The following is a 24,606-nucleotide window of genomic DNA, read 5'->3' as shown; positions in this document are numbered from 1 at the left end:
ATCATGTTGTGAATGGAGAATCTCCGTGTTCAAAGTGTACAGTGATCTACCTGTTATAAGCAGGAAATCTTTTGTACATCCGTATGGACTTCACTTACAGGAAAGGCCAACACACATTTTCACTTGTATCAGAGCACAGAAGACCATGAATAGTACTAAAGTGGAATTAATCCAGATTAGGAAATGTGTCCAGTAGCAATTTAAAGTTGTAATTTAAGTCATGTGAAGTGGTAACTACAAGTATTTTACCTCCTCTAGGGAAACAAACAAACAAAAAAGCAACCTCTATTATGGTAGACACACATAACCTTTAATACCTTTGTTATTTCTTTGTTAGTATCTTTGTTTTATATTTTGTGCATGGAGATCTATGTATCTGAAATTCAGAACTCTTGGTTTTTGAAATGAAACTTCTGAACTTTAAGAAGTTTAATTTCAAAAACCAAGAGGCATCCCTTTTAAAGTTCAGATCACCAAAATGTGTTTAACAGTAATTCGGGAACTGAGTAACTCTCTATATATGGAAATCAAGATTAAATGAAAAATAAGACCTAAAACCTTACCAGAAAAGCATAGGATATCAAGACATGATTCAAAGCAATGCTCTTTCTAGTGTTGGTTTCTTTTTGATTGATTAAACATAACTCTTTTCTACCAGATATGAAGGAAATGGTGATATGGAAGACAATACCTGAAGCATTCACCAACTTTAGAATGTAAAATTCATTGAATTCAGGAATTCTATCTGAAATGGCACGTAGTGTTATTGACTTCGACCTTTCACCATCCATGAAGCACACAGTCCCATAAGTTTCATAGAATTCTTCTCCTGGCTTCAGTGCAGAGTTATTATCAAACAACTGCCAGGTCAAAGAAACATTGCCGAAGTGTCCTCTGTGTCTCAAAATCCTGTTCAGTGATACAGAAAGAATGAGAGTCCTGGCAGGCATGCATCAGCGTTGAGTAGAAAAGGAAAATGTGGAGACTCCTTTTACTGTAATCTTCCTTACAGTAAGAAGTAATATACTATGTAATATAAAGTAAAATACTAATATACTACAACTGTTCCATGAAGCCTTCCTTTTAAAGGCAACCACGTTTGCAGTACAATTCTACTCCCGGAATACGTACTTTAGAAAACAGAAGTAGCATACGCAGGTCCATGCAGAATACTACTGTGAAGCTACACATCACTGTGTCTTGTAATTCCAATTTATAATAATAAATATGAATGCATAATAGTTCAGAAAGTTAACATTAAAAATTAATATACTTGGACACTCTTAGACAGGAAAGAGAATCATCTACATTTAACCACAAACGTTTCTCCTTTCAGTCATCAAGTCTACTTAAACTTTTTCTTACACTTGTATTAAATTAGAATTACATTCTGAATTACATTCAGTTTTGAAATGTAGCATGTAAACAAAGAAGTAGCTTCTGAATATAAACCTGTTCCTCTGAAGAGCAGGCACAGCTTCTTGCAGTAGGGTTAATTACCAATTACTGAGGGAACATTGTCATAATATATGCATTTTATAACACCCTCTGGGATAAGATGCTGTTGTTACTCCAGCAGATGATATTTGCAATAATACAGAGGTTGTATTAGTAGAACGAGTAGCTATGCCTTATTGACAGCATTCTGACAATATAATTTTGTATAGGACTTCTCTGAAAAAACATAAGAACATAAGAAAATGTTAGAGCCACAGTACTAAGCCAAGCTGCTTCTGGGATTTGTGGATATCTTCAAAATCTGTTACCTACAATAGCCTAAAAAAGTGACCAGTGACCTAAATGATTGTCCTGAGTACATTTATAGCTAGCTATCTAATAAACGACTTCATGATGGTGAAAACCTATTTTTAATGGGTGTAGGAGCTCCTAAAAATACCAGTGATGATATGTCAGTGCTTTGTGTATGTTGACTATGTTCATTTACAGAAACAAACAAACAACAACAACAACAAAAACACACAAATTGCATTACGTGATACATTTTTATCTGAAATCTTTTAAGGTTTTCATTAGCTGAACTAATTGGTTGCTAGGAAATGTATGCCATCAGTGGACTGGTTTGCGGATTGGATTAACTTGTCTGTGGGAGTTTGATATTTCTATGGTAACAGTTTCTTCATTCTGCTGTGATATTTGATCTGTGTCTGATTGTCTGTTCCTTTTCTTCCTCATTAGTCTGCCTTAATCACAGTGAATGAGCCCAGGGGCAGAAATGAATTTGTGCCGCTCACTCTAATTAGAGAGAGGGGAACCTATGGGACGGTCGTCATAACTTTTGAGGTGAGTTTATCCAAAAGACTTCATACAGTAGTCTGTTGGATTAAACTGAGAGGCTGTAATCATAATTTATTGAAGTGTTTGCAAAAGGGGAAGAAGGACAAAATACCTACATCTACATTAGGTAGATCTGTTTCATAAAAGGGATTCATATTAACCGTCATATAGAAAATACTGTAATTATCTGACTGTTTAATTGACTGTTTAACGTTAAGAGGTACTAGAGAAAACCGAGTATATTCTGTCATTTAGAAAGGTACGTGAGGCAACATCAGTATGTATTACTAGAAAATAATGCATATTAAGTATGTAAGAAGTGTCTTATCTAAGTTTTTTTAATTTTTTTAAAAAATATTTATTTTACATACAAATATTCAAGTGAGTCTTTAATGATTATCCCAACTTTGAACTGTGAGTGCTCAGGATTTGGTGAATTTCTGTATCTATAATCATCTGTATCTTGATCTCTATCTTGAATCCCCTGCAAATGAAGCTTTTGAAATAATTAATCATGTTGAATACTTATCCTGTTATTTACATATGTGATTTGAATGTGATACAATTACTGACTTCATTGCTTTCTTTTTCTTATCTAGCTCAGACTCTATTATTTACTTTAAAATTATATATAAAATCTTTCATATAGATATTTCTGTACTAGTTGCCTGGTCCTATAGGGTAAGGCTTTAATCTAGACCTCAAAGCTTTAGTCTAGACCTGTCAAAACCAGAAAAGCTTTGCACTGGATTTTATTAATACTAAATATAGCATGAATAGTTAAAGTACTGAATATGATTCTCTGTGCAATTTTTTGCAAATATGTTTGTTTTAAGGTACAGTAAATCTTACTCTCTGGACAATTACTTAGGTCTGTCTCACATCATTATATATGTATGTTGAAAAATAATTTACAAAATGTTCTAAAACCAAAAAATCCCATATGACCTTTAAGAGGCTTTGTAGTATTTTGAGTTTGACTGTTAAATTTAGTATCTTTAATATCACAAGTTAAGATAGAAGGGACACAAAACCAGTAAGTACTATTACTTTGTCTTGGAATTTATTATGAAATACTATTGATTCAAACTGAATTTGCATGAATATCCTTTCTGTAATATGAAAGAGTCAGTTATGCATCAGAATATACTAAAGAGTCCCCATAGGCCTATATGGAAGTAGTTTTCTTCCTCTTATTCTGGAAATACGGGATTTCTTCAGAGTGGTTGTTCTGACTTACACTGTCTGCCAGAAAAGAGCAGATTTTCACAACTGAATGTTCATGTAAGTTGTAAGTTGGAGATGGCTGAACAGATAGTCATTTGTTATGCAAGTCACACTGCATATTGGTTATTGTACTTGCACTGGATTTGTATTCCTGCTTTATAGACTTCTCATCAGACAAATCAATTCTTTGCAGATAAAAGATGGTCCAAACCCAGCTGAAGAAGACCTAAGTCCAGCTAAGGGAAATATTACATTCACACCTGGGAGATCAAAGCTGATTTATAATTTAACAGTGCTTGATGATCAGGTAGGAACAAGCTGACTTCATCTTAGGCTTTGATACGTAGAAGGTTAACTGAAGTTCTGGAAAGACTTAGAGTAATAAGTTACAAAAAGGCTTGGCTTAAATAAGGTTAAAAGCAGTTCTATTTGATGAAGTGATGTTAAATTTTGGCTCTCTGGTCTATTATTTTTACTCTTTCCAAGCTCCCTCTTTAATTCTCATCAGTGAATAGTTTTAGTTTATGTGCATATCCTGGCTGAGCAGACATGTTATCTTTGTCACTAAAGAAAGAATATTACACATTGAAGATTCACAGGGAAAAGGCAGATTCAAAAATATTTTTTGTCGTTGTTTGTTTGTGGTTTTTTTTTTTCAAATATGTTTCAGGGTAGAAACATATTTGAAAAAATCCTAAAAATAGATGAGATTCCTGAAACAAACATGCAGTCTTGTGGAAAGCATGAATACTAGGTGATAATTAACATTTTTCTGTTTTCAGATTGGCCAATTGAAAAAAAAAAACAACACACACACAAAAAAACCAAACCAAAACAAAAAAAAAACACAACATAACTCATAGGTTGTGAGGCTTTCTTTTTATCTCAGAGTAAACAAAACATTCTTCTAATTTGCAACTTGTGATTTTCCTTTTTTCTTACCTGCACTTTTCTTTTGTGTTTTTCTTTTCCTTTATAATAAGCTTAAGAGGGAAAACTGAGACATCAAAATAAGTATATATGATGCAAAACAACTTAGTAAGAAATTCATAAGAAAACAATAATGGTGAAAGGTGTGTGTCTCAGAAGTGAGCACAGAACTGTAAAGCAGCTTGTTTCCTTTTTACTCTTAGTTATAAAAAATGTCCTTCCACATTTCTACTGATACTCTAGTGTTAAGAGGCTGTGCCAACCTGGGGTGCTGAAGTGTAGAAACATCTCTTTCCAATTCAATGTAATATTTCAGTGACTTACACACAGAAATAAATTATTAGGGTCTTTTCTCTTGGGAGGATGTGATTTTATTTATTTTTATTCTGAGAAATGCTCTCAAACTTCTGTTTCTAAAAGTTTGATCTGTATTTGGTGTGTCTAGTCAACGTCTTTCCACTCTTTGAAAGTCTTTCACAAGTGTATGTGAAAGATGAATTTTGCACAAAAACCTTTATTGATGATGATGATGATAGAGTTCACAAGAATCCAGTAACACTACTGTCAGAACTTAATTTGAGCTTTTAGGATCTGAGTTAGGGAAACCAATGAAACAAGTATTTTTCTGAATTGTGCAGCCTTACAGAAGGTAGGGGACTGCAGTTCTGATTTCCACAGCTCTGCATTTATAGTACTTTTCCTGTGCAGGTTTCCTTTTTAAGTATAATTGCAACTTTAAGAGAAAATTAAAGAGGCAAGGCAGCACTGGAAATCATTTATACTATTATATTCGAAGTTTGACTCATGTATTTATTGGTCAATCATGATGTAATTGAAAGCTCCACAATGCCTTATTTATGTAGGATACTAAGATTTTATCTGCAACTAAAATGGCATGTACGTTCTGACTGTCAAATGCGTATTTTTGTACTGCAAGACAGTATATGAACTAGTGAACTAAAACAAGCGTAAGTTAACATCAATTTTAATAAGATAAAATAGGAAATAGTAGTGTAGGAGAGAGGTGACAGAGAGCTTGCAAATCTCACGCTGGAAAAAAAAACAAACAACCTGCATCAGTCAATAATATTATGCAAGTTTAAGTGCCACAAGTCAAACAAGGGACAAAATTGGCCTCAGCTACAAAGACAGCGGCGTGCATACCCTTTGTGCCCTGAAACAGGATCTAAGGGTGGCCAATTAACAAATGTGTAAAAAGAGAAGAAATATTGGACCACAAGGAATTCTGAACTTTTTTTGCTCAGTAAACAGAACTACATGGAAAGGATTCATCAGCCCTATAACAAAGCAATGCCATTAGTAACACATAAGCAATTTTGTTGTGGAATTTATCTCAGAAGCAAATAATACTGTTTTTTCTGAGAGTCCACAACAAGAATGAGATGTGAGGATCTTATGTAATATTTAAATATTTCCTTCTAATCTCTCTGTATTAATAAAATAATGATATTTTCCAGTTAAACAGACTTAGCCTATCAAGACTGGGGAATAAAATGTAATAATATAAAGTAAAAAATATTAAATTCTGCAATTCAAGGCTTATAAACCCTTCTTTTTTGTCTGCTGCATCAGTTATTAGAGACTAAAGAGCTAAAACTAAAGTGCAGTTCTAAACAAACCACATGTAGAAATGCCAAAGTCTAATTAATAGATAAGCATCAGCAAGCACATTCTCAGAGCTGTGACTGAAGCTGTGCTGGGAATGTGAGTCTGTCTGAAAGTAGGAACTGTTCTTTTTCCCGTTGAATAGGAACAAAAGGGCCAAGGTAGGTTGTGTTCATATGTTGTTCCTCTGTTCTTTCAGGCATGCATAGATGTAAAATGGTGTTAACATCAGCAAATAAAGATGTCAGACTAAATAACTGTCAGGAACACTTGTGTCCAAGCAGAGCAACTTCCACAAGTTGAGTTTGGATCTCCTCACACTCTCTAGTTGGAAAGATAGAGCTTCATCTGATTCTTGCCTAGTTTTTGTTTGCCCTTTTTTTTTTTTTGTCTTTTCCCACTTTTTCATATTTCCATAGCATAGAAGTATGTCTTAGAAAATGGAAACATTCAGTTTTGAGAAGGGATTTTCAAAGTTGCAAGCGAGTTTCTTTTTGCCTGTTTATTTTAATGTGAAAAGGGTTGTAATGTTTGTATTATTTCCCTTTATTGCTAAATATACATAACATATTTCTAAGTAAGTGTTCTGCATATATTTGAAATGGGACTTACACCCTGTTGCTACTATTATTTTTCCAGATACCTGAAAATGATGAATTGTTTGTTGTTCATCTCAGGAGTGTGGAGGGAGGGGCTGAAATCAACACCACAAGGAATTCTGTTCAGATTAATATTAAGAAAAATGACAGCCCTGTGCGATTTGCTCAGAGCACTTACATGGTGCCTGAGGAAGTCGAAATGCTCACAATTCAAGTGATTCGTGGTAAGGATGACAGTGGAAAATTAATTGGACCTGATGAATGTGAAGTCTCCGTCAGTTACACCATCATAACTGGGAATTCAACAGCACATGCGCAGCTCAATTTAGACTTCCTAGATCTTCAGCCAAATACAACTATTGTCTTCACACCTCTAGTTCATGAAGTATATATGAAATTCAAGATCCTTGATGATGCCATACCAGAAATTGCTGAGACCTTCCAAATTATGCTCCTTAAGGACACGTTACAGGGAGATGCTGTTTTGGTTAATCCATCTGTTGTTCACGTCACCATCCAACCAAATGATAAACCCTATGGAGTGCTTTCAATCAACAGTATCCTGTTTACTCAAACTGTTATCATTGATGAAGACCAAATTTCAAGGTACTACAGATCTTCAAACAGTATCTCGTCATGTTAAGGGATTTGTTTGGCACTGTAAAGCATCCTTAGGATTTCACTGACAGTAATTATAAAATCAGTAGTGAAAAATTAATATAGAAATCACCTACTGTGTAATTATTATAAACGATATAGAATTTTCAAGGGAGAAAATGTCTAATTATGCAGAAGTATTTTAATATTTATGAACTATATATGAGAACTGTAAATATTTAATGACATTATCAAAATACTGAAAAACCCTTAATCTAAAAGATGGATCAGTGAAGTTGTGATGCGGCCACACACCCATTCATACAAGTGGAAAATATATTTCAGGCTTCCTTTCCCAGTAAATCTTTGTCTATACTGTATTTAAAGTCAGTCTCTGGTTAAAAAATGGTGGTGAGTGTCTTCTGTGAAGTACTGAATACCCATAGACTTCCAAAAAAGTTAAATACATGTAATTTTACAGATAAATTAAAAACAAATCTCCACACACATCTTTACAAGCAGAACTAATATCTATACAATATTGCCAGTTTTAGTAAAAATGTCCACTGCTAGCTAGTGATGGTGGTTCATCCCCAGAGAAAGAGGTAATGTATCAACCTATGATTTTATGAACAATTTCTAGTATGTAGAGCCCAGCACTTCAATATTCACTTTTTTTTTTTTCTTTCTTATACACAGATACAGGAAACGTGACATTTCCATAATCACAAATATTGATAAATTATATTTCAGTGCATAGGCAAATAGTTGAGTCACTTTATTTTAAATAAAATCATTATTTAAACACTCATGCCTGACAATTGTATTTTGATATAGTCCATAAAACAGTGTAGAAATTTAGTTGAGAAAAAGTTTTCTGAAATTTAACATCTTTCCTGAGAAAAAATATAAACATGCCAACTTTCCTCTTCTCAGTATCTTTCTTACTGTAAACAAAATAAATTTTAACTAATGTCTTTAGATATATTACTCATGTCTTTATGTATATTATCTCATGAATAAGCAACCTGAGAAAAGTCTACTTCTGTGGTATGATTTCACAAATTTTAAGTCCTGACTCAAATGTCAGTAGCAGCAGTTAATATCGATTCCACTGAAGTCAGTATAAATCTTCCAGGGAACAGATAGCTAAGTAAACCGATATTAATTATAATTGCATGTTACAGATTTTTATTTTCATTCAAAACCACAGGTTTGAAGGGATCACGATCGTAAGAAATGGTGGAACACATGGAAATGTTTCTGTGACCTGGGTCATAACTCGAAATAGCAGTGATCTGTCACCTGTGACTGCAGACCTTGTTCCAGAGACCGGGGAGATACATTTTGATCAAGGACAGATGCTGGTCACACTTTCACTGACCATTATTGATGATAACATACCAGAAGAAGCAGAGCCCTATCTTCTGAAGCTCTTAGCTCATACAATACAGGGAGGCGCAGAAGTCAGCGAACCATCTGAGGTAAGTTTGATTTCAGAACTTGTTTTGAGGAGGTGATAGATAATAATTAGGGAGTAGGATTAGGATTAGGATCCACCAGTTTTGGTGGATTGGCTAAATTGAAGTAGTTGTGCTTGAGTTTAAGTGAAGCAACCTGATGTATTCTCAGTATAAAGAGCCACATCCAAAGTCTTTGGCTTAACATATTTTATAAGGCCAGACCTATTTAATGCAGTAGCATTTAGCTTAGAATATTCCCATCATAAATATCATTGCATAACTGCTATCTTGATTGGTTGCTTGCTAAGAGAAGGTTGAGCATTTATTTTCACTTGCTTATTTGCTGTAGGTACTGGAATGTTTTACACAGAGTAACAGCTTCAAGAGGATGGCTTAGTGATTAAGACTAACCTCTGAACTTTTAAATAAGGGGTAATTAGCATTACTGACAATTCTGTGACTCAGGTCCCTACTTTGCTTTTTGAACATATGATTGGAATGAATTTGGTGAATTAAATGATTTTTTCACAGTCTGAAATATATTCAAATTATTCACTTTGGCTGCTGAACCAAAAATCAGTTATTCAAAGCTCATTCTGACATAGATGAGGCATAGCAGGAAAGTTGCTGCTATCAGTGGTGTGCTGCTTGTGCACAAGCAACACTTTGGGGCTGTCAATCTGATTTCTTTCTTGAGTGCCAATTCACTAACGATAAAAATGTATGATGACAGTCAGGACATACTTTCATGAAAACGTGAAAACTGTGGTGTATATTAATTGTAGCATTGAGTAAGTGATGCTGTTTTCTGTTTTGCAGCTTTTGTTTTACATTCAGGACAGCGATGATGTTTATGGCGTAATAAAGTTTTATCCTTTGGAGAATCAGAAGATTGAAAGTAATCCAACAGGACGCTTTTTATCCTTGAGTTTTGTAAGGGAGAAAGGAACAGTTGGAAATGTGCAGTTAGTTTATACTGCACTGTATATTCCAGCTGGAGCTCTGGATCCTGAGAGAGCAAAAGATGGCATTCTAAATATGTCTAGAAACAGCATCCTCCTGTTTCCAGAAGGAAAAACACATCATACTTTGAGTATACCAATAAGAAAAGATGCATTTCTTCAAAATGGTGCTCATTTCCTCATACAGGTATCTCAGCTGTTTTGTTTTTGTTTTTGTTTTTTAGCTTATTTAATATGAGGAATATGATTCAATAATTGATCCTTCCCCTTGACTGTAATTTAAATGACCATTCCTGTAAAAAAAAAAAAGTGCTTAGCTCTGAAGCAAAGATTTTCTTATTTAAAAAGACATCTTTCATAACTATGCTATAAAGTTTTCTATCCCTAATCATTAGTAATTAAACAAATTTTAAAACTAAAGAGGATTCAGGTACTAATCATGGAATTTATCAAAATGAGATCAGCGTTGTCTGTTGCTTGCCCCTTGAAGCATGTTTCTGCTTGGCCTCTGACTTGGAACGTGAAAAAAATAAGGTTCTTAAAATTAAATTACTGAAGCAGGAAAAATTTCAGAAATGACATGCAAGTAAATGTATCTTGGGCTTGATACAGGTCCTTCTCCAGCAGGTCATCCCCCAGCCTGTACTGATACTTGCGGTTGTTCCTTCCCAAATGCAGGACTCTGCACTTGCTCTTGTTAAACCTCATCTGGTTTCTTCCTGCCCAACTCTCCAGCCTGACCAGGTCCCTTCCAACCCCTACAATTCTGTGATACTGTGATCTTTGCTCTTCCAGCTGAACTATTCTAAATTAAAAAGGGTCAAATATACATTATATATTATATGTATATTATATTGCATTTATATATAAATTTGTTAGGAGAACTTACTTTTTTTTTTCCCTGTATAGTTTTCTTCACTTTTTTCTTTCCTTTTTTTTTTCTATCTCAATTTGTAAAAGATAACTTTTATCATCGTTGAAGGTGTTGATGTTATATCCATGAATTTCAAATTTGCCAGGTTTTATATTTTCCTTATAGTCTACCAAAGACGTTGTAATCACTTCTAAGACCTTTGAAAGATTTCCTCCCTCCACATCCTTCTCCCTACATTCTCTTACAGGAGGAATAATGAGAACAAAAAGTTTTGCCAGAATTATATTGTTTATCTAATATGCAATTTTATTTATTTATTTATTTATGGCATTCACAGTTAGATTAGGAATTGCCTTCTGAAATACTAGAACACGTTAGTATGTTTTATGATTGCAAGAGGTTTGAGAGATCCACAAAATTCTTAAATGTCTAATTCCATGTATTCAATGTTTTTTTTTTTTTTTTTTTTTTTGTCCTTTGACTGTAGTCAAGACACACATCTGATAAATATTTCAGAATGTTCAGTCATTCCAAGCACTTTGCCTGGATTTTCAAACTGTAGATTCCAATCTGTTTTTTTTTTTTTCTGTACTTTCTCCATGAACTATAAATAAAATCTTTGTTTGAAGAAATTAAATCAGAGGAGCTTTCCAGCTCAAATAATTAATTTAGAAACTCATAGAGAAGGAAAACACCACTATTTATCACTGTGACAATCCTTCTGCATCGTGAATAAATGATAATCTCAGTGAACATGTTTAGAATGAGTTGTACTTAGGCAAAATAAAGAATTGACTCAGGAATCAGCAGAGAAGCAAATGAAACTGTAGGATGAATAAAGGTACAGGAGATAATGTTAATGTGAGATATATTCCTTAGTGACACCTTCAATTAAATAACGTGCTGTAATCAGAGATGCGATTTTTGGTATAGCTAGGAAGATTAACTCTGAAAATTAAGCTCATAAACTAATTGTTATTGTTCAAATAACTATATATTTTTTTCTCTTTGTACTGGTTTCCTTTAAAAGGTACTAAAGGAAACATTGCAGAAAGAGTAAAATCTCTGTTCTTTATTGATTATTACTTTATTCCAAAGGTACCATACAGGATCCAAATACAGCATACACTTTAAATAGAGCAAATTGTTTTGGCTGTGTAGTATTTCAGAAAGTTTACTGAGCTAATAACCGCACAATGGTGCACTTTCATCCTGTTAATTGCAGAATCGGGGCCTATGCTAGGAGAAAGCTCAGAAAAGAGGAGAAACAAACAGTGCCATCATCTGTTCTTCAGACTTTTGATAACAAGTTGGAATGGTTGAGAATCAGTTACTAAATACAGTATTTGTAAAACATTTCCATCTATCATCAGATAAATGTTCATGCATATTTCTGGGTGTTACTCAAGCAGTTGTGGAACAAAATATGATACAGCCCACATATTTATAGAGTTTGGTTTCAAGAACTGTAAGACTTTAAAAATCATCTTTTGAAATGGTGAACCATGATTACTATATGAATTTAAGAAAGGCCACTATTTTATCCCCAAAAAATAAAGCTTTACTCTATGATAACACCTGATAACTCCAAGAAAAAATGTCAGTGGGAGTTTATGCCCCAGTGAAATGTTCACAGAAATATATGCAAATCTGTTATGGAAACATTTATTGTAATGATGCATGTAGACAGAATCACATGGAATAAATAATATTTAAAGGAAATAATTAAACAAGCAAGTTCTGCTTTCCTTGGTGTGTCACTACTGGTGCTGGGCTTAGCGAGTGATGCTTCCCTTTTAAAGAAAAGGATGAAAAAAAATCTATTTCCTCTTAGTATCTATAATCTATCAGAAATGCAGTGACAAGTAAAATACAGTTTTGAAATACTGTACTGAATTTAAATTCTTAATGTGGCTCTGGTAGTTCTTAGATAGAGAATTCCTTAAAATTTTGTGGAGAGGAAAGAAAAGTGGATTATTATTTGGCTGTTTGATCAAGGGCTGTAAATTATTATGACTTCAGTGATTTCCCTAGATTTTTATCAATGCAAGACACAAAAAATGATGTTAGACAATTGCCTATGCTGCTCATCAATGACTGTTGTTAATAGCTCTAGTAATGTGTCAGCTGATCTGGAACAGAGTCTCTCTCTCTGGCTTGATCTGTGTTTAATTACATACACTAACATGATTTGTCTGGGAGGTGTACCATTCTGCTGACAGCTCAACAATATCCACTTAATTTCTTTGACATGTCTACTTACAAATTTTTATAACAGCAGTGCTATCAGTAGGAAGAATTTGCTCTGGAGATGTATACTTCCTTTATATGAAAATTACTCTGAAATGTCAGAACTGTTCTGACTTGGTGCTGAGGCTTCTTATTTCTCACTTTTCTTTTACTTTTTCCTACAGCTGGAAGGAGTTGAACTGGTGAATAGAATTCCTCTAGTCCCATCTGTGAGTCCTAGATTAGGCGAAATTCGAAATATTTCTTTGAGGATTACTCCAGATATTGCAAATGGAGAAATAGGCTTTATTAGCAATCTACCGATTATTCTTTCTGAACCAGAAGATTCCCCTGCTACGCTGGTAAGTAAGCCTTTTTATATTGTCTTTTGCTATGGAAAACTTATTTGGAGAAGGTGGAGTTTGCTGTATTCAGTGTAGCATTTGACAATTAATGTGAGGAAAAGCCTTCCTGTAAGTTCTGTCTTATCCTAAATATTCTCTTCTTTAAAAAAAAAAAAAAAATGCTCTGAAATAATCTGTTACTGATTTCCAGAGAACTGAGATTGGTCTTTGCTTTCTGTGTAAGTATCTAAAACCAGTTAGCCCTTGATGCTCACACAGAGCAAAAGATACTGCAGTTAGTCTCTCTCACCAATTGCGAGCATAGTCATGTAAAGTAGGACTGAGACAAATCCTGAATAAGATAGATCATTTCCCATTCTCAAATTAGAACTGGCCAAACTTTTGTTTTTATTATTATTTATTCAAATAGTAATTTGCAAGGGAGTAATCGGTTTTGCATCTACTTTTGCAAGTCACAACAAATTAATGTGTTTCACAGGTTTCCATTGCATTGCATCGAGATGGGACTGATGGTCAAGCAACTGTGTTCTGGAGTTTGAAACCCTCTGGTCCCAATCAAAAGGCGGTAACACAGGATGATATAAGTCCTTTTAACGGCTCCGTGGTTTTCTTATCTGGACAAAGTGATACCACAATTAACATCACCATTAAAGCTGATGATGTACCTGAAATGAACGAAACTGTGTTATTAACTTTGGACAGGTATTGTACCCTATTCTCTATTCATATGTATCAGCTGCGGTACTCGATTTATGCATAACAGATTAGCACAGTGTTAATTACATGGTATTGCTTGCATTGTGTTGATATGTGTCTGAAGAAATAGTGGGCCCTTGTTTCAGACTGTGTATGGGTTCTTTGACTGGAGATCAATGTAAGAAACCATTTTGCATTTATTATCTAATGACTTAACTGTTTATATTTTCATGAAAATTCTGTATGCTATTTAGAAAGTTCTTTCAGTTTTGATCTTTTTTATAGCTCTTGGTTTTAACACTTTTTTTTTTTTTCGGAAAAATAATATTTAGTAAGATAATGGGAAAAACTAAAGTGAGAACTAAAAAGCAATGCAGAACTTTTTCTGTCAGAAAAAACATTTATAACTTGGGTGTCACTGTAGAATTAGACTTGCAGTTTATTTGTTTGATCTGCATGTTCAATATTCCTTGATAATTAGATACTTCTGTCAGCTCATAGCCCCCAGAATATCCCAGTGTGACTATTATTGCAGTCTTCTGCTAATGAGAATGCAGTGGGGTTTCTGAAGCACAGTGTTCTGGTCTCCCTTCTCATCTAGTGGAGGATTTTAGGATAACAGGCTGTAAGGGCCCTCAGGTGATACTATTATCTGCATGTGAACACTGTTCAGAAAACTTAAATTAGTTTATAATCAGGAGTCTTTTCCCTCTTTGAGTTACTAACAAGAGTGTCTTGGCTATATCGTCTGTCCTGCTTCCCACAGCTCAGTTACATAAGTAAATACAGAAATACCACCACACGTGCTCTTGTATTACCTCCTATTTGTCTAAGGTACATTTTCCACTTTTACTGAAAACATACTACAGTGGTCTGCCAGCACCAGCTTCCACACTGAACATCTACTACTTACATAGTCCTTACCTTATGCAGAAGAAGTATTTTTATTCTGTACAGGAAGCGTAGGCTAGCTCTTAGATATCCACAACAGATATCCACAGTGATTCCACATTAGCAAACAATAGGCAAGAAGCTCCTCACGCTGTTGTTGATCACTAGAAGATCCCATTTCAGAAAACATGGTTTTCGAACATCTTTATGGCACACAGGGAAGATGTTATTCCTTTGCGGGATTGGCTTGCTTGATTAAAAGGTGGCTGGTTAATGCATGTAGTTCAGAACTAGTTATTTTATTCTACCTTGGCTACTCATTACATTAAAAAGGCAATCCTTTTCAGAATAAAAACAGAGACTATTGCAAGCAGTTCTCCGCTTTCTTTCTGTGGGAGAAACTGGTTTGTCTCAAGGAATTTTTTTAGAGTCTCTGGCACAAAGGGGGAAACTAGGATTAGAAATGATGGTTCAAGTTTTGAGTGTAAGGTGGCCAAGAATGCAGAGTGGTATTGAGGTAAACAAGTAAGTAGATAGAAGTAAGCAGCATGAAAGGGTAACTTTTTTGATTCACGTGTGTGAAAGTACAGTTTTCTGCCATTTATCCTGAGTTACAACTGTAGGCTATACCTTGAAAATGGTGGCTGCAACAGGGATTGAACTGGCAGCTGAACAAATACAACCAGTGTTCTGCTTTTGCTGTGTATGGTGCAAGCCGTAGGCTCTGTTGATCATGAAGTGGATGGTGAAAAGTGTGCCAACAGTAAGCAGCTTTCCCACACTTGGCAGGGTCAGAGAGTGAACCGAGGAACAGGTGGTCTGTCCTGGAAAAAGAAGTAAGCAAGGAGGAGATAGAATCTGAACTTTTCTCTAGACCTTGGTAGCATCCCTCACTTCAACTAATTAGCAGAAGCCAAGAATGAAATGACTGCAGAGATCATCCTTTCAGTACTAGACATGACTCTTCAAATTAGGGTTGAAGGATACTGGCAGGGTTACGTGTACGCCCGTGCTATTGCTTTCAGCCTGGTTGGTATTTTGTGGACAAATAGAAGATTTCAGTTTCCGAGGCTGGCAGCCAGCACCTCACAGCAGTAGTGAATGAGCATGAAAACAAAGATGCACTGTGCTGTAGATGTGCTTGTACTGTTCCGTAAATTGTAGCATAAGTCAGCGAGAAAAGAAAGCATGTAAGAACTTTAATGAAACTACAGACATAGACATATGTTCATAAGCATTCAATGTATTGCAATTATTAATAGCACGGGTAAAATAATCAAAATAATTAGTTCTAACAAGGATGTATTATTTACGGCTTAGTGGTATTGTCAAGGCAGTTCAATTTTAAATAAGCTTTAAGTGCATCCATAACTATATTTTTTCCAAGCCATTAAAAACAATGTTATCCTTTCTTGCTTTATGCTCTCTATACTTAGACCACAGATATTAAAACTAGCTCTGAATTTTGTCCACAAACTGGAGGAAAATGTATAACATGAAAAATATGATTCCAAAGAACACAGATGAGTAATGATGAGTAATGAAGGAGCAAGAGAGTCTTGTATCTGCTGAAGCTTCTTTATATTTTCTTTTTTTAGGAGCAGATTCAGGTTGAATGCCTGCCCTATCTGAATAGGCCTGAATTGAGACCAAGCATAAATAAAACCAGATGTCTGTAGTGAAATCTATGTGAGAAAGGAAAGACCTTGGTCTTCTTGATGAATGTAGGTGGAACAGGCCATGGAAATTGTGTGTGTGCTTTGTGAGAGCATATATGCATACTAGGGCTGTTCATTTTACCTGGTAAGCACAAACAGAAATCAGTTTTTTTTAAATCTGATTGCTGTTTTTTCCTTCTACACAACGTAATCTCTCACTGGCAGTTATCAGCCCCCCAGTTAAGGTGCAGACAGCTATCAGTTTGGCACCTGGCACAACCAGAGGGCCAGAACCTGCAGGGTATGTGGGCTGGGGACGTGGCCTGTGTTTGTGCTCATGAGTGAGTGGTGGTGAGACTGAGAACTTGGAGACTTTGGGATCTGGGGATAAATCACTTTTATTTTGTGGAAGTGATAATCAACAAACAGACAACTGTTTAGGCAGTCCTTATGCTCCAGCATTTTTTGAGTCTTAACTCATGGAAGTTAGGATGCCAGAACAGATCCATATGCATATGTTACGACATAAATCTCATTTACTATATATAATAAACTGAAGCAACGTTATTTGAAGATTTTTATTGTTCTAGTGATTTCTGTGATGGGATACAGATTTCCATAGGCTGACATTCTGTCATCAGTTTATGTGGAAAATGATTAGACCTATGAGTTATGAAGTAATTTTTTGAAAATTACAAATGTAAAATACAGACTTGACTATTTCACTGTGAAATATCTGGCAGTTTTTAAACATTTTTGGGTTTTAGAGGTTGCTACATGTCAAAAAGTTAGAAAAGCATAGGAGGGCCATTTAAATCACTGTGTAGTGTTGATGGACAGGGCTTAAGGGTTTATGTGTTGTGGGTTACTCACTGCCATACTGCTTAATGGAGCTAGGATTTTCTCCTTACTTGGTAATTCCCTTTGGTTAGTGTCTGTTTCAAAACCATATCTATCTTACTTATGTAAATTTTCATAGAATCACAGAATAGCTTGGGTTGGAAGGGACCTTAAAGATCATCAGTTTCCAACCCCAGTGCCATGGGCAGGGATGCCACCCATTAGATCAGGTCGGCCCACAGCCTAGTCCAACCTGGCCTTGAAAACCTCCAGGGATGCCTCAAGGGTTTGATCAGACTGCGTTTTAATGGGGAAAAAGTCATTTGAAAATAGTAGAATGTTGAAATGAGTGCGCTGGACACCTACTGCTTGTTTTCATTACTTCTCAAAATAACAACATATCTCTCCTGCTATGACTCAGAAAAATTAAAATAGCCTCAAAAATCAAATAAATGATGGATTAAACCTGGAGAGAAGGTGTTTCCTCTGATGAGAGGCACTATGGAAAGTCTAATGTGGCAAATCCTACTTTAATGCAGTTCTTTAGAGCTAGAGCCTGCCTCTAATTAAATCAGTAGATAATCCTGAAAAAATTGAAGAGGGGGTGAACACTGAATGCAAGCAAATTGAGTAATGTTCCACAAGCAATTTCACTTCCCCCTTTTTGAGATACCCTGATAGAAAAGAAAGTCTTTTAGAGAAGTGTGGTTTAATAATGACAGCCATGTAGATTCACAGTGGAAATTAAGTTTCTCATGTGTCTTTCAGAACACTCAGGTTCTGCAGAAATTCCAGATTTTGTCAAAAGTTATTAACTTCAAAGCTATTTTTCATTTATTTATTTAATTATTTTGTGGTTCTAGTTAGTTCTTAACATTGAAATTCTCATGGTACCTTAAACTTAGTCAAAACTCTAATTTCTCCTATTTTCTTGTACTGCATGTTTAAAAAAGTGTAAGAAACATTTTGAAGCTCCTGTCAGTTGTCCTAATTCATCTGTAGTTCTTGCTACATAATAATTATGATTTTTTTTACTGAAAGAATTTCCCTAATGATCAGTCATTTCACATTAGTCTTGTTGTATAAGAAATGCTTTACACACTTTGAGGTTGTATTTCTTTTGGCAGCATCATAAGCATTGCCAGGGTTTACTGTCTGTGACGATATGAAACTTCATGTCCATACATAGCCATTTTACAGGAAAAAATAAGCTGAGGATAAAAACAGGGAAGTGGCTTTCCCAGTGACTGGTATCACCTTATTCCTGGTCAAGAGTTCTTTTCACTAGCTGGAGGAGCTGCTGGCCACGGTTAAGCCACCATGTCAAAGCAGCTGTTTTAACTTTTATTGCTGCTTCTGAATAGCCCTCTTTGTCCTGTTTCCATACTGCTGTCAGAGGAACACCTAAAGAGCTGGTTTCACATACCACGAGGAGTGAAACGGGACTGAACTGGACCCGTGTAGTGTCAGGCAGTCTGGGAGCATCTCCTCCGTGGTGTAAGGGTGGTATATGAACGCCCCTCTGTTCTTCGAGGTTGGAAGTGCACGTGGCAGGGGATGGGGCTGGTGTCCTGGCAGCTCTCTGGTGGCACGGACCCTGTGTCCAGCCCCGTAGCTCCTCCGGGTCGATCTGAGCTGGCTGCTGGAAGTATTATGCAGCTATTTGCTGAACGCTTCACCTTGCCTGGTTTAGCCCTGTATGGACTTAGGTTTAGCACATGAAGAGTACACTGAACCGAAAAGCAAGCATTTGGATTAAAAGGATAAAAGTTTGCAGGATGTGAGTATGATAATTGCATTACAATGTAATTGTTCAAAACAATAGAATTGGGATTTTTTTTTTTTTTATTATTCCTAGAAAAAAGTAAACCTGTGAGAATACTTTACAACAAACATTTTGGATTTAAATTTAAAATGTACTTTCCTAATTTATCTTTGTTCTCTTAATTCTTCTTTTTTTTTCAATACTATTTTTTAAAAATTTCTTGTTAGGGATATGCATTCTATGTTATGAAAAGTTACATGTATATGCCTTAGAGTATAGATATAAAGAATACTACTGAGTGCACCATTCTTCGAATCACAGAATGGCTCAGGTTGGAAGGGACCTTAAAGATCATCCACTTCCAACCCCTCTGCCATGGGCAGGGATGGCACCTACTAGATCAGGTTGGCCACAGCCTCATCCAACCTGGTCTTGAATACCTCCAGGGATGGGGCAGCCACAGCTTCGTTCATTCATTGTTTGCTTAACAGCATCTTGGAGCTGGAAACCTAAACCTAGCTGCTTCTATTAAGTTTCTGCATAGGATGTTTTATGACTTTTTGGAGAAGTAACTAACATTACTGTGCCAGGGCAGTGATAGCGGTCTGACCACTCATGGTATCAGCCAGAGAAAAAAAATGACCAGATAATAAATAAATAAACAAACAAACAAACAAATAAGTAAATAAATAAAAGGATCCAGGTGTTCAAGATGGGGTTTGTATGGAGAAACCACCTGAACAATGTTCTTTTTTACCAGTTGATGGACTGAATTTTACTGGTTGCTTCCTGACCTGAAAGCTGTCTAGGTTTAATACATATCAAAAGCTCACTTGATATAGTGATTCATTTTTATTTTCTGTTGTAAATTATTTTACTAACAGCTTAGCGATATAATTAAATTTTAGCATTACCAACTCTGGAATCTTCTCCTTGATCTTTTCATTGTGTTAATATTTTGCTGTTTTTTGAATGCTTTTGCATGTTTCTGAGGGAAGGGAGAATGTCTCAATATATACCTAGCTTCAGTGAATATCAATAACAAATTTCAATTAATTCAGACTTCCTATTCGAAAGAACGTCTGTGAATGTATTTACTTCTCAGAATTTAGAGTGAACTCTTGTCTGTATTGAATTCCAAATTTAAATTATTTTTGAGATTAGTGGAGCCCAATTATCACCTTACAAACACTGTTTTAATCTGTTTTTGGTGCTTTGATAGACGATACAGTTTTTGTATTTAATGTATTTTTGATTAAGAAAGCCAAAATACATGATTACTATTGCAGAATAATGCTGCCCTTTTGACTGACTTCATGTGGCAGTTTTGTTATAAATGCTTGGTTGAAACTTGATTTAATTTTTTAACCTTTGATTAGCAAATACCTTTTCCTTTCCCCTTTTTCTTTTTTTTTTTTTGTCCCTTTATTTCCTTGTCCCCTCTTTTTCCCCTTTTTCTCCTTCTGCTTCTCTTTCTTATATTTGTATTTATGTTATACATGTATATATACTACTTTGGTAATCTGATTAACTAAAAAATTGTTGTAAATGAGGTTTGCTGTGATTTTGTGCCTAATTACTTTTCCTTGTGTACCCATCAGTACTCTTTCTGTGCTTATCTGTTTTTATCATTACTTTGTCAGACTGATGAAACACCATATCACAGAGGCACGTAGATGTATTTCCCTAATAAAGGGTTATAATCGTGGATGGCTGCTGCAGTTGTGATCACGCAGTCAGTAATCAAGCTCTTTGAGGAGGGCTTGGTAGGGAACACCTTGAGTGGCTCTTGACATGCTGAATTGGTCATGGGGTCACTCCTCCTAAGTGGGAACTGCCCACTTGCTGGCCTTTGTCAACAGGAAAATGCCAAGCAAGCAGGGTTCCCATAAAAAGAACATTATAAACTTTTGGAAAGTAAAAAGAAAGCCTTCTTTTTTTTCTTTTTCTTTTTTTTTTTTTTGTCCCTTTTGTTAGTTTTTTGTTCTTTTATAAGATGGGTAGTATTGAAATTTTAGTAAGTGGCACTTTCATTACTTTCTACATCCTCTTTTTTTTTTTTTTTTTTTCCTCTGTGTTGACAGGGTAGAGACAGAAAGGTTTGTCGTGTTCTTTGGGTAAGTGCGGTGAACTGTTTTCTGTCCTCAGTGAATCAATGCTTTGTTTTAGAAGTGGTTGGTTTGGACAGAAACTGTCTTTATCATTTCTTTCCCCCCCAAGAATCACGTCTCTGCATCTCTTCAGACAACGCATGCTTCCCCTTTGGTGTTTCGTTTGATGGCATGGGGTTCTTGCTTGAAGGCATTTCTTTATGTAGGATCTGTGAATGATGAAAGTTATGAATGCATGGCTCAGTGTTTGATATTTGAGTGTTTCATGGAATAATGAATTAATTGTTTTAAACTGCTACAAATACAGTTTGCCCCAACTAAATGGCTGAACTGATTAGAGTTACAGAGTAATTTTCTCTAGTCAAAGACAAGGAAAGTTATCTTGATTTAGACTAACATGCATATAATTTATATAACACAGGTTATTTTTTCTACCGACTTTTTTTTTTTTTTAAACATGTAACAAACATGAGCACGTTACTCTATTAAATAGGTATTACCTATTTTGCATCCTGTACCCTGTCCTGTAGACTGTGCTACAACAATGCTAAGTTGTTTTTGTGTGTGTAGGTTCCAGTTACTTAAAACGTGCTTCTGGACACAGTTCTGGGCCTGATTTCAAAAACTGGATATAATAGATCACATTTCTTCATGAAATAGTGTTTGATAAAGTCTAGGTTGTAGCACAGTGAAAGCACAAAAATATGTACAGTATGCAGGACCACGATTTCATTGAAAAATACAATACTGACAGGAAACGTGAAAGATGCAAAGGAATCTAAGTACCTAAAACTACATGTAATAAATCATATGCAGACCATCAATCTGAAGGTGTATTCTTGATGCATCCTGCAATAGTGCTTCTCTGGAATTTTTAATATAAGAAATTTAAAATGATGAAAATTACTGCTTCTGAGGAAAGGCAAGCAAGTAATATGCAAGGTTCATTACTGTTATCAGATACTGCCCATTCCTGTCACAGAGTACGATCAAGATGGTGTAGGAGAAGCCCAGAGAGAGAAATCCTTTACTGAGAGGAATCTGAAGTATGCGTATTTGGTCAACGTACTTCATTCTTGCACCATTCAGCATGTGCTTTAAAGGAGTAATGAGAAAGGGGAATGAGTCTGAGCTACTGAGAGCAGGTCCAACATTTTGTAGAGTCAGACAGGGATCCTACAGGTAGTCTCCACATCTACAGAAGGCAGGCTAACACAGAGCTGAGGATGAAATCCATGGTATCGAGGGTCAAATTTCTGCCTCTTTATGTCAGTAGTAAACTTTGACAAACAAAGCAATAATGGAAATTTATGCTTTTCAGTGTAATCTCAGCATAGGTGATTTTGGAATTTCCTTTATACCTTGATCCAAGTACAAAGTAGTTCTGAATTTAACTAACTTTTTTTTTTTTTTTTTCCTGGCACTATTCTGTTTCTTTTCCTGTGTGTTGTGTGCATGTGTTATCAAAAACAGACAAACAAACAACAGAGTTACTAGCTATAAAAAGCTAATCAGAAACAAACAAACAAAAAGTTACTTCAGAGGCAATTATTTATTTTATTTATTTATTTATTTATTTTTTACGAATGGATAAAACATTCTGATGTTGTATCATTCTTAACTTGTTTTAATCCTTGTAGGTAACTGTTGGCTTTCATAATTTATTCATAAAATTTGTCAATATCCTGATCTCCTCTGTATGGATTTGCTAAACAGAGTTGCAACTTGAAAAAAACCTCTTACCTTCCTTTCTCAGGGTCAGTGTGGAAAATCAGATACTGAAATACGGGTTTACTACTTGTGAAATTACAATTTTGGAAAACGATGATCCTGGAGGAGTGTTCGAATTTTCTTCCTCTTCCAGAGGTCCCTACAGCATCAAGGTAGCTATCCGAGTAACGTCACTTAAACATTACAGACGACTTAGTTCTAACAGAGTGCTAGAAAAAGATTAATTTTATTTTTTTGCAGGAAGGGGAGTCTGTTGAGCTGCAGATTGTTCGCACTAGAGGAAGCCTCATCAGACAGTTTCTGCGCTACACTGTAGAACCAAGAGATAATAATGAGTTTTATGGAAGCACAGGAATTCTGGAGTTTAAGCCTGGTGAAAGAGAGATCATAATTACTCTACTGACAAGGATGGATGGGATTCCAGAGGTAAGAATTAATATTTTTCTCTCTTTAAATTGCATTCACATACATATTTGTTTGTCACTTACTAAAATATAGATGGTTTCACCTGTAAATACCAGCAATTTTTCTGTAACATTTGAAGGCTTTCTTTTTCTTAAGTGTGAGAAATAGATAGAGGAGGAGTGACTGAAAGGCCTATAAGATAGTCAAGCACCATATGAAAGCACTTTATATCAATACAAATCAGGTCTTGTCAGTCTTGCCTGAATATTCATTTCTCTGATATCTCTATTGTTTTGTAATCCCAGAAATCTGCACAATTTGAGGCATGTGTCTGTTGCTTTTCTCTTTGCTTTCTGCTTTTCTGTAGCTTGTTCCCTTTCCTGTGCATCAGCCATCCTGGATTCCATCAGGAAGTTTGCAAGGGTTTGATTTTACCACATTTATGTTAACATAAATTTTAGCTGCTGTGATTCAGCATTTTTTGCTGCCTTTACATGCACATTCCTATGCTGTATTTTGCATAAGCAGTTAGTTGTGTTTGTCTGATCCTGCTAATGAGCTGATCTAGGAGTAAGATGTCAGAAAGCCAGCTTTACAAAACACAAAGGTTTTAGGAAGGTTAATAATCTTTTTGTAGGGCCAGGTGGTCATCAGTCATGGATTGAAGGAGGGATGGAGGACCATATGATGAGGAAATCAGGGGATCACAGCAACTCCAACTTCAATTGCATAGGCTGCTGTAGAAATTCAGGTTTCTTTTCCCTACATACTCCAAAGAAAGGAGACATAAGAAGTCTGAACTCCACTACAGAAGCCAGGAACATAAGTTAATCTAGTAAAACTTAGGCACTAAAACAGCGGGTTATTTAATAGTTCCATTCCCAGTTTTTACTAGTTCATCAGCAGGCTGAGATAAAAGTATTTCCCTGCTTACAGCAGTATTATTAGACTAGGTAAGTCATCCTGCTGAAATGCTCAGGCAAAAACATACGAATTGTAGTGTCAGGACTAAAAAATAAGGAGGTCCTTTTATACTCTTCTATCTCCAAGAGTGGCCAAAAGCCACATACATGAGCAGGACATATATAATCACTTTCCTCCAGAATGCCATCCCAGCCTCCAATGGTGGGCAGTCCAAGGATGTCTGGAGTAATGGATGGTATCTTTGGGTGCCTTCAGATTTTCTTTCTGTTAATTGAAGCAGTTACGCTTTGAACGCAGGTAAGGTTTTAGCATCCATGACATTCTGTAGTACTGAACACCATTGTTTAATTGAATTGTATGTGAAGAACCAGTTCATGTGTGTTTCTTTACTGCTAACCACCAGCCAGTTTCACTGAGT

At 35.6% G+C, this 24,606-nt stretch overlaps 1 protein-coding gene across 1 annotated transcript; it reads left to right on the top strand.

Moving 5' to 3' along the window:
- Nucleotides 1-1,848: 1,848 nt before the first annotated feature.
- Nucleotides 1,849-13,927, top strand: LOC310891798 (adhesion G-protein coupled receptor V1-like; the record flags this gene model as incomplete). Its single annotated transcript, XM_083854022.1, has 7 exons — nucleotides 1,849-1,854; nucleotides 2,197-2,301; nucleotides 3,716-3,829; nucleotides 6,718-7,283; nucleotides 8,488-8,758; nucleotides 9,557-9,670; nucleotides 13,730-13,927. The coding sequence occupies 7 exons, from the start codon at nucleotides 1,849-1,851 to the stop codon at nucleotides 13,925-13,927; spliced, it is 1,374 nt and encodes a 457-aa protein (XP_083710148.1).
- Nucleotides 13,928-24,606: the final 10,679 nt, after the last annotated feature.

The sequence above is a fragment of the Anser anser genome (assembly GCF_964211835.1).
Source record: "Anser anser genome assembly, contig: HAP1_SCAFFOLD_100, whole genome shotgun sequence".
Classification (NCBI taxonomy): domain Eukaryota; kingdom Metazoa; phylum Chordata; class Aves; order Anseriformes; family Anatidae; genus Anser; species Anser anser.
Note: the sequence above shows the minus strand (reverse complement) of the source record. Positions and strands in the feature narration are given on the sequence as shown.